Raw genomic sequence first — 16,335 nt, forward strand, 5'->3', positions numbered from 1 at the left:
ATGAAACGGTGATGAATTAATCTATTTTCGTGTGAACTAAATATGATGGTATGAATATAATTTGGTTCGTTACAGTATTTATTTTTACTGCAAAACAATGATGCGTAGAAATAACTTTAAGTTCTGTGTCATGTAATGAGTAAACGTTACTAATTGTGTTTAAGTCATAAGACTTGGAACTTCATAGACTTTACTTGGTGGATTTTAAATTGTTTCTGTATTGTGTAATCGCGTTAAATTTATAACGATTCTTACCGCAAGAACTTTCATTTCAAATAAGCAACAAAAGGCAAATTTATGAATGTACTCTTTAAAATCGAATCAAAACAATTGCGGCTTTTGCGCAAAGAGTTTGTCACGCTCCATTAGTCACGTGTGTGGGTGAAGGCTGTCTGTCTGTCCACCGCAGCAGTGGTGCAAAATTGGTGGGTCGGCGGGGCGATCAGATATATATTTAGATTCGCCGGAGGCAAGATCGCTGTCTAGCATTACATAACCACAATCAAGCGGCACTTTTTGTTGTGAGCACCGCCTTAAATAGGCCTCCCCGATGAGCGCAAGCCCAGTCGAATTACAGATACTCAATGAGCCATTAAGATACGATTGATCCGTGGGCAGGAGACCGGGGGCAATGCCTATGTAAGGCGACCTTCCCCTAGATTCGACTTTCTCAATATGCAAATGAGCCCCAAACCCCAATTAAAAGGCATGAGATCTTAGAAAAGATTTATTTGGGTGGGGAAATTATACTGTTGACACTCCCAGAATTTTCTTATTCAAACCGAAAATCTAGTATATGGAATAACATTAAAAGTTCGAGATTGATTTTTTGTATTTATTTTATTTTTTATTTTATATTTTAATTTATAAAAACTTAAAATGTTTAAAAATATTGTAATGCTCTCATTATAAAATTGGAAGAAAGTATTTTATGCTATGATAAAGATTTGGTACATGACATCAGTTTAATGATACAAAGATACAAGATACAATGAAATTTAAGTAACATAATCTTCAGAAAGTTAGCAGAGAAACCTGATGTAAGCTCTTACGTTCCCCTGTTAAGTCCACTGCAAAAGCTACGTTACGTCTTGGAGTCGTTACGTCGTGGATTTGAAACGAAAAGCGAGCGCTAGAGACTTGGTGCCTCAGTTTCTGTTCGACAGCCCTCGAGTGCGGTTCTAGCTCCCCTCTCACCACAAATAATCCCAGCTTACGGCGGCCAACCGTCAAAAGTAAACCAGCCAAGTGTTATTTGTTTTGAAAACCCAAAGTTCCACGAGACATCAAACGCGAGCCACAGGCCGACACTCAAAGCAGCTGTCACTTGAACCCAATCAACGAACGAATCAACGAAATAATAAATCAGCCACGAAACCAACTACAATAGCAACGAAACTAACGATATCTTGTCCGGTGAACAGATGTTTTGAAAAGCCCCCGAAAATCACAAGAGATCCTAGAAAGGACTTTGAGTAACAGAAGTTACTGAAGCCGCGATAAGGTGAAGTTTTTTAGAGTGCAAAAGAAAGTTGCGGAAACCAAACGATCGAGCGGAAGCAGGACGAGATACTGCCAATCGGAAAACTAGCCTACGGTAAGGATAAAACTGGAGTAGGCGTTAACCAGGCGTCTGGGGAGCCCCCAAGCAGCAGTGGATTGCGTGCTGACCCGACCCAAAAGTTCATTGACTGTCTGACTATTGGCATTTCCCGGTGGCATAGGGCTGTGCCCAGGGGTTAGAGCTAAGCCCCCAGTCAGCTGTTCCGCCCCCAAGTCCGCAGTGCTCCTCCCATTGTTTAGTCAATGAGACACTCTCGTATTGATGTCACTTGTTGGCATAGATGTGGCCCTTCCGCACTTCCTGCCGAAGTCTGATACCTTTGTGTCTGCCTGGTACTCGTACCCCCCAAAAACACCCATGACATCAGCTCTAATAACCGGTCGACGGGTCGCCTCAGCTCATTTTTCAAAGTCACTGATTATGGCAGGCACAACACAAAAAAGCGTTAACCACACACGAAAAATAGCAAAATAAAGAAGGGGTTAGAGGGAAAAGGGGCCTGGGAAATGCAGTAATCGCTAAATAAATATTTATAAAATGATCCAACAGGTATTTATGTATCTCGATATGCAGAGCCGCGATCTCAGGTCTTAGCTTTAAGCGGAAGTGTCCCATTAAAGCTGCCACAAAGACTTGTCGTCATTATTACAAGCCATTTGGCAATCTTCCGAGAGCCAAGTCTTGAGCACCGTGTACCAGTTGTTCGGAGAAGGTTTGCCAATTTTCCCGCCTCATTTCCCAGCTTTCTCTTGGCTTTTTAACAGCCAGAACACGTTCGCTGCAGAACAACGAGAATGTTGAGCAACTTAATTAGATTTGGAGATCGCAAACTAGTTCACACAGCTGACGTCAGTGGGTCTTCGAGCTCTATCAGACTTCAGAGTTCAGTTCGGTTCGTAAATGTTTTGGCTGCGATTCTCATGTTTTGTTTTTGATTTTTTGGCCTTTTGCCGGCTGTTCACTTGTTGGCTGTTAATTAAACCTATACACACCGCCACTGTCTAAGGCGAAAAAGTCCATAGTTAATTGAGACAGCACACGAATTTGGCTGTATATATGGTAGAACACAGTAGAGATCGCGGAGTCATGGAGTTTGCGGCTCTGCGTGGGTCGCTCCGCCGTCTGGAAACCCAATTCCGAACTGGCTTTTTCGGAGCGATCGCAATGTGGGCTAAAGGAAACGACTGCCGCCGTATTTGGGCGTAAAAGCCCCTGAGATGGACGGCTGGAAATTGTCTAAATTTTGGGAATGAGCTCATATTTAATTCGCCATTTGGAGAGCGTGAAATGAAGTCAAAAGAAAATAAAAACGTTTTCAGTGAGCGATTGCTGATCATGTCAGATAGCGATACCCCGCGTAGGGTAGGCAGGGGAGTATCACCTTTATAAGGTTGTTTCATTGAATTTCTTATGAAAGAAAAGACAAATCGAAAGAGCCTTTTCTGTAGGTATTATTTATTATTATTTTAAAATATATTTTGCAAATATTACCTATTACCTATGTTATTTCGAAATTATTGTTATTACAAAAAAATATTATGCAAAAACAGGGTACTCCCTCTTCATATCATCTGGGTGTTGCGTGTCTATTTATATTTTTGAAGTTGATATCACAAATAAAAGCTGTCGTGTGCTAAACTTGTTGTTGTCGTCACGGGTCCACAGTCGGGTCAATTGTGTGAATATCAATTTAAATCAAATAAAAATCATGAACCACGAACAAATCACAGTATCACTGAAGGTCGCAGAGATAATGCTGAAAAATGGCAAGTGTCTCTGTAACAAATCATGAGAGCCATGGTTTGTTTATAATAAAAGTGCAATTACTAATTTATGGAGAGTAAGATGGAGATTGAAAGTCAAGTGCGTGTGGGTGTTGATACTTTGCTCTACAGCCGGTTTTCACGCTGACCCCCGGGCATAAATTATCGAGCATCACCATCTATAATTTGATTACTAAAATCTGATCGCCGCATGCTAATTTATTGCATGAGCTAAGGCTCTATTAGCTTGATAGATTGCGACCTCTTAGCCGGGCGCCCCAAAGTTTACTCAATTTTAAATGCACTTGGAAAAAATCAATCAATTTTAAAAATATAATATGATGATGTTACAATAGAATGAGGAAATGATGATGTAAAGAAAGTCTTGGTATTGGAAAAGATACATTTATTAAAAAAAAGGAACTGCAACAGCTCTGCATGAAATATTATTAGCCATACATTGAAAAGTCATGATTTGGAAAACATTGGTGTAACCAATCCTAAAAATAAAGATGGTTCTCAAAGCTATGAATGAAAAATCTAATAAATCCGTTTGTGTTATTCTTATTTTATTATTATTTTAATTATAAATTAATGTGTTCTAAAATAAAGTTTTCTATTTTTGCCATATATTACCAAGACATTTTCCTCTTTACCATAAAAGTCTGCAGCATATTGATCTTTATTTCGGAACCATTCTGCCTATTTAAAGTAATCGTTTTCAATGCAACTATCTGTGGGTAGTCGAGGTCCCAAGAACCATTGTCTGACAGATGTCTGACTTCTGTTGGCTCAGCTGCCGGCTGTGATTCATCCGTCGGATTTTCAGTTTTCTTGGCTGATCTTGGCCTCGAACAGCAATTGAACATGGGGTTCGGTGTGTGGGCTTTCCAACCTCATGATGGTGATGTAAGAGTTGCCATATAAGACCGGCTGATGACTGCCTTGCGAACAGAACAATGTTTTTGCGTTTCCCCCTCATTTTTGAATTGCATGCGAGGTCAGGAGTCGAAAGTGGCAAGTAACAAGTGCGGCAGGCAAAGCTCCTTCTTGGCAGCAGGGCGACGGCTTTATTGGCCCTGTTAACAGCCAGGCCACGCCCCCTAGCATAGTTGTAATTATTTACACAGCCTGGCGAATTTTCACGGCCAAAAGAAGTGGCACGCTTCGCTTTTCTTTGGCGAGCTTGCGTTCGAGTTTGTTTTTGTTTCGGTTTAGGTTTTAGTTTCAGTTGTGGGGGGTTTCCTTCCTTGTCCGTCATGCAATTGTCGGCCATAAGTCATTAAAAGTAATCGTTTTGTTGGCTTACATGCCCCACAAAATGGGCAGCATTAGCACTTAGCATACTTCGTTCCGTTTCGATTGGGGGCGCAACCTTGTTGACCGGGCACCCTGTATTGGACCAGGGGAGCCCCCGAAATCTCAGAGAGCCTCCTTTCCGTATCCAGCCCCGTATTGATTACCCTCCCAGATGGTTCGTAGCTCCTGATACCAGGCGGCACCGTCTGTTTTCCAATGGGTCTGCCCGCCTGTCGATGCCCAACACTTTGGGTTCCGTGCGCCGAGCTGTGAAAAGAAGGTCGTCTCCCAGGGCAGCCGGTTTTCGGAATAGAAATGCTGTTGAGGGGGGTTCTCATTAAAATATTTATTATACACAAGCAGGTCTTCACTGGAAACTTTTTTATTATTTTTTTTGTTATGAGTGAGCAAATGTATCATCAAGATTTCCATGGAAGTATTTCACTTTTTTCTCTTTCTGAACAGGTAGTATCCGACAGATACATATACAAATACAGATAGTTGTACATATATCATAATATTATTAAATAAAATTACAGTTCCCTATGTTTATATTTGTCAAACAAACCCCTGAAAAGCGCTTTCAACCCCTGCCACTGCCAACTCAGACTGACGAGCCTACCGCAAAGTTATTGCCATTGTTTGTCTTTCACGCGGCGCAACAAATCCGCGGCACGAATGAAACAACCTGCAACAAATACTGCTGAGCAACAGCCACTGCAGCGCAAAACAGAGTGACAGCCGCCACACGACACGCCCCCTCCTCTAGCCCGCCCGCCGCGACTTTCTTTCATGGGTATGTACTATATAAGTGAGCCCACACGCCCAGCCAGTAGCCGCCCCACGGAATTGGCCCAGAAAATTCGAAACAACACCCAGACGATTGATTTTTGTGTCATCGACTGGCAGCTTGGAGTAGGGCGGAATTTGGATTATTAGGTTACCCAAATTTAGGGGTCGAACTATGGATTTCAGTATAGGATAGAAGCCTATCGCCCACTCACATGTGTAAACGTCATCGCTGGGGGAGTTGAGAAAAATTCGAGTTTATATTGAAGGGGAGTAAGATCCTCAATCCTAACACATTTTAAACTTCAGACAGCAAGATGAACCAGGTGGTTTTACTTAAAAAAGAGGTGAAGAGTTGATAAACTCATAGGATTTCTCTCTTACTAGGTATACTTTGCGGAAAAGAACAAGGATCAGGGACCCTGCGCCCGCGTCCGCAAGATTCGTCCAATAAACATGGGCGGCAATGTGGAGCAGCGTCCTTGGACTCCAACGGTCCGCATCGGAAGGATTGCAGCCGAAACCACCAATCCAGGTCCAGCCACTGTCCAGCTTCCGACGCTGATCGGTAAGTCTGAAGTTCTATTACAAGTAATCAGAATATATTAACAAAATGGTTTAGTGATCATAACTATTGATCAAAAGCAAAGACAATTTATATTTATACAATAACTTATCACATCATATCTTAACATATAATATCATCATATAATATATAGAATATTACTACAAGTTTTGATAAAGGACCGGAAGGTAGTACTGAAGTATCGAAAATTCTCTGTAGGTAGCAAAGTTCCGGACTCGAAGAAGAAGGCCGCTCCCTCGTACTCCTTTGGTCACAAGCTGGGCGGGAAGTACACCACGTCTGGCCCTGGTCCGGCGCAGTACAATGTGACAGGTATGCGGGCGAAGGGGCGGGACTATCCCCGAGCAGCCACCCTCCAGAGTCGCCCCAAGGAACTCACTCGCTTCTCGAACCCCGGACCCGGCGAGTACGACGTGGTGCCGGCTGCCAAGGCCGTGATCGATGCCACGCCCAAGTACACCTTTGGCCAACGACCGGCCGCCCTGAAGACCTTCCAGATTCCAGGTGAGTCTCAGACCTTTTCCTCCTGGTGTTTGAATGGTGTTTTGGACTTGGATTTTGGAGTTGGATTTGAATTTGAAGTTGAATTTGAATTTGGCGTTGAATTCGGTGTGTGTTTCGGGCTGCTATTGGTGTTGCATGCGCGGATCAAGGAAATCATCAATCAATCATGGAGCCTCATTGTATATAGAAGCGAGCTCATTAACTAATCCGAACCCATGCCAGTCGTACCTTGCTGCCAGCAGCGCGTAAGTTGCTAACGCCCCCTTTCTTCCCTCCACTTTCTCCCACTTTCTATCTCTATCTCAGTAGCTAGTGTAGTTGTAGATACTTTGGCCCTTCTTCTTATCCTGTATCTTTGTATCTTTGGATATCCTCTAGAAACGATTGTAGTTATGACACTCTGTAATGTGCGTGAATGTCTTTTTGCTTATTTGATTTTATCTTTGAGATCCTAATAGTAAACTATTATCTGAAGTATTTAAAGTTATACCAATTGTATTTATGGGTTTAAGCCTTTTTGGTTAAAACATGTCTAGAAAGGTCTAGCACTACTTTTGGAGGCTTCTTTGTCTTTGTCTGAAAAAGATTTTTGATTTATTTTTATCTGCATCTCTTAACTTTCTTGAGTTTCCTAATATAGATCGAAAATGACGTAGGGGTTTTTGGCGATGTCTTTGTTTAACGCCCACTTTGTTTTTGATCTTGACTCAAAGTGAATCATACAAGTTAATTGTTTAAAGACTTCCAAAGGCAGAATTTTAATTAAAAGGAAATGGAACATCTGGTTTTTAGTTTGTCATAAATATTATAATTTGTGATTAGTTTTATTTAAATTCCCAGCTGCTCTTTCCCCTATTTGTTTTAGCATTTCCCTAATACACAGTGTTCTTTGTATATGTGTTACTTTAGTGTTTCAGTAATTTTGTATGTGGTATTTTGTTGCCTGATTTGATTTTAATTTGAAACGTTTTTCTCTTTTATTGAATGATTGCCCTGGCAAAATCGAGCCTCAGGTCCCAACCATTATCGAGTGGTACCCCTTGATGTCGTCAAGCGGCGAGCCCCACGATACTCCTTTCGCATTAAGGTTAACGTGTACTTTGTTAACAATCCAGGTAACCCAACTAACTGTCTGCCACTGTCTGTTGGTGTTGGTCTAGCTCCGCTCTCTAATATCTCGTGTAATAACTAGCCCAATTCAATGCCACCTCATCACTAATTCCCGAACTAATAGTGCGTATCTATCACCCACCGAACCACTTAGTCGTAGATCACCTAGTGTAGACCTCTAGCTCTGATTCGAGTAGACTAAACAATGGCCGTACCAATTTTTATGTTTTATTAACACTAACAGCTCCGAATAGCTATTGCCCTGAAAAGGTCACGCAATCAAAAAAGAATGCGCCACGCTACACTTTCGGTAGACGAACTAAAATCGAACACGATCAGGGCACACCAGGTAATATTCCAGTAAAACTACCCTCCCCCCAGTAACTATATCCGTAATTGTAATTGTATCTTTAACCGTAACCGTTTGCTATCCCCAATCGAGGCACCAAGCTCAGGCTCAAGCCAACCCAATTGGACAGTATCTATAGAATTGTTGCGCTTCCCGTCTTGAAATTCTGACTCCCCAAAGCCCCTGGAGACCTAATTCTTATATCTGTCCCATCCGCAGCTCCTGGCGCCTATTGCCCCGAAAAGGTGAAGCTCAGCAAGACGCCGGAGTTCAGTTTCGGCATCAAGCACCTCGAACAGAGACCAGACTATACGCCAGGTGGGTAATGGTACCCCTAAAGATAATAGTTGATAGTTGCTTTATGCTTTTACAATTTGGCACTTTTACCAGCCCCGGGCACCTACAAACCCGAGCAGGTTGTCCAAGAACACATTCCCGCCTACAGCTTCGGCCTGAAAACCAAACACTCTCAGGTCAGCGACACTCCAGGTGAGGATAGTTGGGCCTGTAGAAAAGTAGTTAATTGGCTTTAAGAACACACGTACTTATCTGTTTTTACCAGCACCCGGTGCCTACAGCCCCGAAAAATCGAGACTACACTCCACACCCGCTTACTCAATCACAGGAAAGGCCTCCCAAGACGTTGTCGATTGTACACCAGGTGAGTTACAAGCAGGTTTTGATGATACCTATCAAGCATGTTATAAGAAATGAATACTTTGCCCGAATGATATCTGAGCTGATAAGTTGTATGATTAGTTTCTTACTACAATCATTTCCAATTGACTTATTTCAACTTTTTATAATAAACCATAGATATTTGAAGGTTTAAAGTATCTATTTATTTCACTAAGTTCGAAGTTTGGTATATTGATTTTATTTTTGTTTTCTTTTTATTTTAAAACATTTAATATAAGATTCTAAGTTAAGCCATTGTAGCAGGTGAAGATACAATCAATCAATCTTTAAGAATGTTATTTGTAGTTCATGCTTATAGACTTTATAAGTAGATTAAGAGTACGTACCACACCACCTTCAACTCTCCCACCTCCACCACTCTCTTGCAGCCCCCGGAGCATACGAACCCGAGAAGTGCGTGCTGAGCAGGACGCCTGCCTTCAGCTTCGGCCACCGCGTGGACCTCGCCAAGTCCAGCGACACGCCCGCACCCGGCACCTACAATCCCGAGAAGGTGCGGCTGGACCACACGCCCGCCTTCACCCTCTCCGGCCGCCCCGAGACGAGGTGCGTCAGCGAGACCCCGGCGCCCGGTTCGTATGCCCCGGAGAAGTACCGCAACGACCGCACGCCGGCCTTCACCTTCGGCGGTAAGCACGAGCAGCGCCTCGAGAGCTCCACTCCGGCACCGGGCGACTACTGCCCCGAAAAAGTCCGGCACGATCACACTCCCGCTTTCTCATTCGCCGGTCGCCACGACTTGCACAAGACCAGCGACACACCAGCACCAGGCGCCTATGACACGGAAAAGGTCCGCCATGATCACAATCCCGCCTACTCCTTTGCCGGGCGACACGATCTCCACAAGCCCAGTGAAACCCCCGCCCCGGGTGCCTATTCCCCAGAGAAAGTGCGCCTAGATCACAACCCTGCTTTCACCATGGCTGGGAAGCACAGTCAAAAGATCACGAGCGAGACCCCAGCTCCAGGCGACTACTGTCCCGAGAAGGTTCGGTTAGATCACACTCCCGCCTTTAGTTTTGGGGTGAAGAGCGATCCGAAGGTAGAAAACCACACCCCAGCCCCAGGGGACTATCACCCCGAAAAGGTCAGGCAGGATCATAACCCTGCTTATTCCTTCGCTGGCCGCCATGACCTCCACAAACCCAGCGAGACTCCTGCTCCAGGAGCTTACTCTCCGGAGAAAGTTCGCCAAGATCACAATCCTGCCTTTTCAATGGCTGGCAAGCATATCGAAAAGCTCACAAATGGAACTCCAGCTCCTGGAGATTACAGTCCCGAAAAGGTTAGATTAGATCACACACCTGCTTATAGTTTTGGAAGTAAGAAAGTGGAGAACAATACGCCCGCTCCAGGAGATTATCATCCTGAGAAGGTAAGGCAGGACCACAATCCCGCCTTCTCCTTTGCCGGTCGTTATGACCTTCAGAAGCCAAGTGATACTCCTGCCCCCGGTGCCTATTCCCCCGAGAAAGTTCGTCAGGATCACAATCCTGCTTTCTCGATAGCTGGAAGACATATTGAAAAGCTCGCAAATGGAACACCAGCTCCTGGTGACTACTCTCCAGAGAAAGTCCGGTTAGATCACACACCTGCCTACACTTTTGGTGGCAAAAACGATCCTAAAATAGAAAACAATACCCCAGCTCCAGGTGATTATCATCCCGAGAAAGTTAGGCAAGATCACAATCCAGCCTTTTCCTTCGCTGGCCGTCATGATCTCCACAAACCCAGCGAAACACCCGCTCCTGGAGCCTATTCTCCAGAAAAAGTCCGACAAGATCATAACCCTGCCTTCTCGATGGCCGGCAAACATGATCCTAAGGTCTCTAATAACACTCCTGCCCCTGGTGACTACAGTCCCGAAAAATGCCGTCTAGATCATACGCCCTCCTATACGTTTGCTGGGAAAAATGATCCCAAAATTGAAAACAATACTCCAGCTCCAGGTGATTATCATCCTGAAAAAGTTCGACTAGATCACAACCCAGCTTTTTCCTTCGCCGGGCGACATGATCTTCAGAAGCCCAGTGATACTCCAGCCCCTGGAGCCTATTCCCCCGAGAAAGTTCGCCAGGATCACAACCCAGCCTATTCCATGGCTGGCAAACACATCGAAAAGATCACGAATGGAACTCCAGCTCCTGGAGATTACTCCCCAGAGAAAGTTCGTTTAGATCACACGCCTGCCTATACTTTTGGTGGTAAAAACGATCCAAAGGTAGAGAACAATACCCCAGCTCCAGGGGATTATCATCCTGAGAAGGTAAGGCAGGACCACAATCCCGCCTTCTCCTTTGCTGGTCGTTATGACCTTCAGAAGCCAAGTGATACTCCCGCCCCTGGTGCCTATTCCCCCGAGAAAATTCGTCAGGATCACAACCCTGCTTTCTCGATAGCTGGAAGACATATTGAAAAGCTCACAAATGGAACACCAGCTCCTGGTGACTACTCTCCAGAGAAAGTCCGGTTAGATCACACACCTGCCTACACTTTTGGTGGCAAAAACGATCCTAAAATAGAAAACAATACCCCAGCTCCAGGTGATTATCATCCTGAGAAGGTAAGGCAAGATCACAACCCTGCCTTTTCCTTCGCCGGGCGTCATGATCTTCAAAAGGCCAGTGATACTCCTGCTCCGGGGGCCTACTACCCCGAGAAAACTAGGCAGGATCATAACCCTGCTTTCTCGATGGCTGGCAAGCATATCGAAAAGCTAACAAACGGCACTCCAGCTCCTGGAGATTACTGCCCCGAGAAGGTTCGCTTGGATTACACTCCAGCTTACAGCTTCGGTAGTAAGAACGATCCGAAAGTGGAGAACCATACACCAGCTCCCGGTGATTATCACCCAGAAAAGGTTAGGCAAGATCACAACCCTGCCTTCTCCTTCGCCGGTCGTCATGATCTCCATAGACCGAGTGAGACCCCCGCCCCGGGAGCCTACTCCCCTGAGAAAGTCAGGCAGGACCACAATCCCGCCTTTACCATGGCGGGAAAGCATGATCCTAGGGTTACGAATGACACTCCGGCACCTGGGGACTACCACCCTGAGAAGGTTAGACAAGATCATGTGCCCGCCTTCTCCTTCGCCGGTCGCCACGACCTGCAGAAGCCCAGTGAAACGCCCGCACCCGGAGACTACTTCCCGGAGAAGGTCAGGCAGGATTTCAATCCGGCATTCACCTTCGCCGCCAGACATGAGCTGCGAACCCTCAGCGAATCCCCGGCACCCGGAGACTACAGCCCCGAGAAGGTGCGACTGGACCGAGCACCCGCATTCAGCTTTGGCGGCAAACATGACCCCAAAACGGAGCACCTTCATCCCGCGCCATGCGACTACGCCCCCGAGAGAGTTCGCCTCGACCATACACCCGCCTACACAATTGCAGGTCGTCCAGCCGCCGAGCCCGTGAGCCAGACGCCGGCTCCCTGCGACTACCATCCGGAGAAGTGCCAGGTGGACCACACGCCGGCGTTCACCTTCGGCATGCGCCTGGGAAGGGAGCGCATCTCGGACACACCAGGCAAGTTGTCAGATCTCTTCCCCCGCTGAGGAACTGCAGCACAAGATTAGTGACCCCTCCTAACGAGCATCAGTACCATTCGCAGCACCCTCCGCCTATGAGCCGGAGAAGCACCCACTGCACTCCACACCCGCCTACAGCTTTGGCACCAAGTCGGACATCCGCGTGACCACCGATGCCCCAGGTAAATAGTGGCTTCCCCTGGACTGTCCATGTGTTGCATGTTGCTGTTGTGTATTGCATGTTTCCCCGTCCCTCTTAGCCCCCGGTCACTATCATCCCGAGCAGTGCAAGCTGGACAGCTCGCCAGCCTACAGTTTTGGCCTGAAGACAGTGCCAACTGCCTCGCTTCCAGGTAGGTGACACCCACCCACTTCCGCTTTTCTGGCGCCGGACCCTCCGCAACCCTCCGGCCGGATGTGTATCATTTGTTTTTGTGTTCGTTGTTCTCTTCTGTTCCATGTTTTTGCTCGCACACATTCCTTGGTGTTCTGGCCATGCTCTCATCCGTTTCGAACCTCTGTAAATACCCACCAATCACTAGAACCCAGGGGCGTCTACATCGAGGATCGCATTGTCCAACGACGCGAACGCCGCCTGGCCAGTCCCGGTAAGAGCTCACAAGATCGCCCATCCATCATGACATTGTTAGCTTATTTCAGGAGTGTTTCAAGTGTCTTACTTAATGAGAGAAAAACTATTCTAGCTTTAAATAATACAATTAAGTGATAGTCACCGCCTCGAAATTCAAAATCTTCGCAACTTTTATCTCTATTTAAGATCGCTTCCTTCCAAAAAACCAACTCTGAATTTCTTTCTTATTGATATCATGAACTTTTGTTCTTAAAAACAAATTGAGGACATTTATTCTTATATTTTTTTCGTTAACAAAATAACGAAATCTTTTGGTCGCGAAAAACGAGAGAGAAAGAGGGTACTTTTATATGGAAAAAAGCAACTTGAGAGTACTTTCTTCTTGACTTTAAGAACGTTTATTCTCAAATAAGTAAGAAGATGGGGAGGTAGTTATATTTTCTGGAGGTAGTAATATAATACCCGATTGAGAGTTGATTTTAATTTTCATGGTAAGAAGCGTGATTAATTTTAGATTTTTTGCCATTGGAATACCAACTTTGATAGGCAAAAGTCTCTTTAGTTGACCACCATGAAGGTAACACTATGGCTGACGATTTTTGCTGTTATCTGGCTTCCATCGCTTGGACGCAGGCACATGTGTAAGCTAAACCAGCAAGATCCTTACCCATCAGATCACCGGATCACTCGAGAGGTGTGTTCTTTCAGCGCGCAATGGCAACTGCATGGTGAAGAACCCGATGCCGAAGATGTGTAAGGGACCTCTTAGATTGTATTATACCTTTTCACGAACGCTCTTAGATTGTGTGCCGGTATTCAAACTCCAAACTCCAAATCAAAGTTATAGTCCGTGAAGATTTCCCTTTTTTTAAGGTGTATACAAAGTGTACAAAGGTAAACAAGAGAAACGAGTACCACTCGGAAAAGAAATGCAAAGATGACTGTTACTACTTTATGCAACTCCCGAAAAAGCCATGGCAGTTTGGTTCCACAGTGGCTTGGGGTCATGGAGAAGCTCCTGTCAATCCACCGGGTCCTGAAATTACCAGGAGAACCACCACTACGACCACTACTACCACGACACCACCTGCAGATGAAACACATTTAGATGCGAAAGAGGTCCAAGCCTCACCAACAACAGAAGAATCAGGCACTGCGGCATCTGCAAATGAAGAATAAACTTTAGGACCAAACGAAACAAATGCAAAAACAACTGACTAATCAAAATTATATCTATTCTAACCATTTTAGATCAGCAAAAAATATCAGAAGTTATCAAAATATTTGCAGAATTTAATGGGTTTCAAAGCAGTTTTTTTGCTTAAGATAAATGTTGTTTAAATCAAACACACTTGAAATGCTCTTCTTGTTATGTAATATAAGGAGTGCTTTTATACGCCTTTGCACAGCCTCATTTGCTAGTTATTTTTCTTCAGTTTTTTATTTATTTTTTAAATTGCAATAAAAACTCCCTCACAGTACGCAACAATGCTGAATGCACCACCACAACCACCCAGAACACCACCAACAATGCTGGTGGCAGCAGCACCACAACAACCACCACCACCACCACCACCACAAGAACCTTTATCAATGGAGTGGAGCAGCCGGAGCTGCAGGAGAAGCAGACCACCAAACAGGTGAATGGCACCCACAAAGAGCTTAAGTCCGCACCACCGGCACCACTGAGCAATGGCACTGTGAAGCACTCCAAGATCGAGGCCTACACGGTGCAGCAGGTGGCCCACGGGCAGCAGGAGAGCGGCAACCTGAAGGTGGTGGCCAGCGGTAAGTCCGATGCCAGTGCCACCAAGGCGGCGGCCGAGAGCCACCAGAGGGTGGTGCGCCCGGATGGCGCCATCGTGACCAGCGGCCAGTCCTCGAGGATGCAGACGGTCAAGTACGCTGTGGAGGCCAGCAGTGTGCAGGAGAAGATTATCAGGTAACCCGGAGGCACTTCGGTCGGGCAACGTTTCAAAGAGTAAAGTGATTTTGAGAATGAATAAGATACTAAAAATATTTTAAAAATATTTCAAAACAGAATCTATTCAAATATCAGTCGTATGAATAATAATAATTCTTATGTTAACAGGAAATTTAAAACATGGAATATCTATATCCATTGGGAATTTGGTATACGATAAACTAAGTAGTTTATTAAAAAATCACCATCACTTACTCTTTCAAGCGTTACCTGAACGTAGAGCTCTCAGATTCTTGGTGTCCGTCGTTTCCGTTTCGTGTGTTTATTTGCAGGCACATCATGTCAAGATCACCCAATCCAACCCGAAACTAACCCGAACCATTCAAACACCAGCCCAAGAGACAAGCCATTGAATTAACCCCCGACTAACCCTTGTTTTAACCCTTGAATTACACCGATTTCCCGACCATTGACAGCTCCTAACGTCTACAAGATACCCACCGTCATGGGCAGCAGCAAGGAGGGCAAGATTCGCTCGGCCCCGGCCTACACGATCACGGGTCGCGAGAAGCCCCCGCTGATCCCGGTGATGATCTTCCCCGGACCCGGATACTACGACGGCGAGTACACGGTGGTCAAGCCGAAGCCACCGGTCTACTCGATGCGCGGCAAGTACAAGATGGGCAGCGAGGACTCGAAGCCCGGACCCGGAGCCCACTGTCCGGAGAAGGTGAGTTTGGGGGAGCCCGAGGATACATTTATATGTTCCCTAAAACTCATACTTGGCTTCTGAGATATATAGTATATTTAAAATGTTTCCTTGGATGTTCAAGAAGAATCTAAAATAAGTAACATCCTTAATGGATCTGTTTGCAGTTCACATACACATACTTTAGTTCTGAAAAGTTTTTTAAGAATATTAAGATAAAAGTAATTCAAGAAAGGAATCTCACAGATACGGTTTAGAAATAGAATTTGTCATGAAAACGATCTCTTTTGTATGACAAATTCTGTTTCTATATGTTTATGAGGGGTGGAAAGTATCTGCTTAGATGATATGAACTTGACCTTCACCTGATTCACCCACAGTACTGGGAGAAGCGTTCGCCTCCGGCGATATCCTTTGGCATCCTCCACTCCCCGTACCTCAAGAAGCCCCTGCCGGTCACGGTTCCGCAACGGTGCGTTCGCTCTTTGTTGGAGAATCGGGCGGACAAGCCCTTCGACAATCTTTGAGATTCGATAAATTGTTGGGATTAAATATCTTCGACCACTGCAGTACTAAACCGTGTTTGGCTTCAATCTTTTCCTGATCTTTTTACCAACAGATAAACCTCTCCCACGTGCCCGCCTACAGCTTTGGCATCAAGCACTCGCAGTATCTGGGTCGCCTGAACGAGAAGAACTCCGAGTTCGACTACAGCTTCTCCGGAATCTGCTGAGGCCGCAGCGCTTCCACCCAAATCCTCACTCTGCCCAGGACGGTCTTCGATGAACAGCTTCCCTACCTTAACTACACTACCTTGCCACTCGTATCGGACTAACCTAGCTTTTAAGTGTTTCAGAAGTGTATTTCTAAGCCGAGAGTTTTGTGGAATGTTACGATTGTATACACTGATATATAAAT

The 16,335-nt window shown here is 45.3% G+C and overlaps 2 protein-coding genes and 1 long non-coding RNA gene across 13 annotated transcripts; 2 read left to right on the forward strand and 1 right to left on the reverse strand.

The window, feature by feature from the left end:
- Positions 1-1,154: 1,154 nt before the first annotated feature.
- LOC108036077 (uncharacterized) lies at positions 1,155-15,319 on the forward strand. 11 transcript variants are annotated; one of them, XM_044094434.2, is made up of 14 exons: positions 1,155-1,597; positions 5,803-5,983; positions 6,200-6,505; positions 7,519-7,620; positions 7,860-7,964; positions 8,184-8,282; positions 8,355-8,453; positions 8,527-8,625; positions 9,032-12,190; positions 12,276-12,374; positions 12,453-12,545; positions 12,735-12,800; positions 14,264-14,726; positions 15,185-15,319. In XM_044094434.2, the coding sequence occupies exons 2-14, from the start codon at positions 5,872-5,874 to the stop codon at positions 15,189-15,191; spliced, it is 4,809 nt and encodes a 1,602-aa protein (XP_043950369.1). In that variant the 5' UTR covers positions 1,155-1,597; positions 5,803-5,871; the 3' UTR covers positions 15,192-15,319. The 11 variants fall into 11 exon arrangements, with proteins under 11 accessions (XP_043950369.1, XP_043950368.1, XP_043950371.1 ...); XM_044094432.2 differs by lacking the exon at positions 1,155-1,597 and adding an exon at positions 5,540-5,741; XM_044094433.2 differs by lacking the exons at positions 1,155-1,597; positions 12,735-12,800 and adding an exon at positions 5,539-5,741.
- On the forward strand, positions 12,809-14,198 carry LOC108036076 (uncharacterized). Its single transcript, XM_017112023.2, has 3 exons — positions 12,809-13,425; positions 13,493-13,596; positions 13,658-14,198. Exons 1-3 carry the CDS (start codon positions 13,356-13,358, stop codon positions 13,961-13,963), a joined length of 480 nt encoding a protein of 159 aa, XP_016967512.1. The 5' UTR covers positions 12,809-13,355; the 3' UTR covers positions 13,964-14,198.
- Positions 15,320-15,495: 176 nt separating the features above from the next.
- On the reverse strand, positions 15,496-16,030 carry LOC127010775 (uncharacterized). Its single transcript, XR_007763568.1, has 2 exons — positions 15,668-16,030; positions 15,496-15,606 (listed from the first exon to the last, which is right to left on the reverse strand). It is a non-coding gene; the product is annotated as an uncharacterized LOC127010775 (long non-coding RNA).
- Between the last annotated feature and the right edge of the window lie 305 nt (positions 16,031-16,335).

The sequence above is a fragment of the Drosophila biarmipes genome, chromosome 2L, assembly GCF_025231255.1.
Source record: "Drosophila biarmipes strain raj3 chromosome 2L, RU_DBia_V1.1, whole genome shotgun sequence".
NCBI classification, from domain to species: domain Eukaryota; kingdom Metazoa; phylum Arthropoda; class Insecta; order Diptera; family Drosophilidae; genus Drosophila; species Drosophila biarmipes.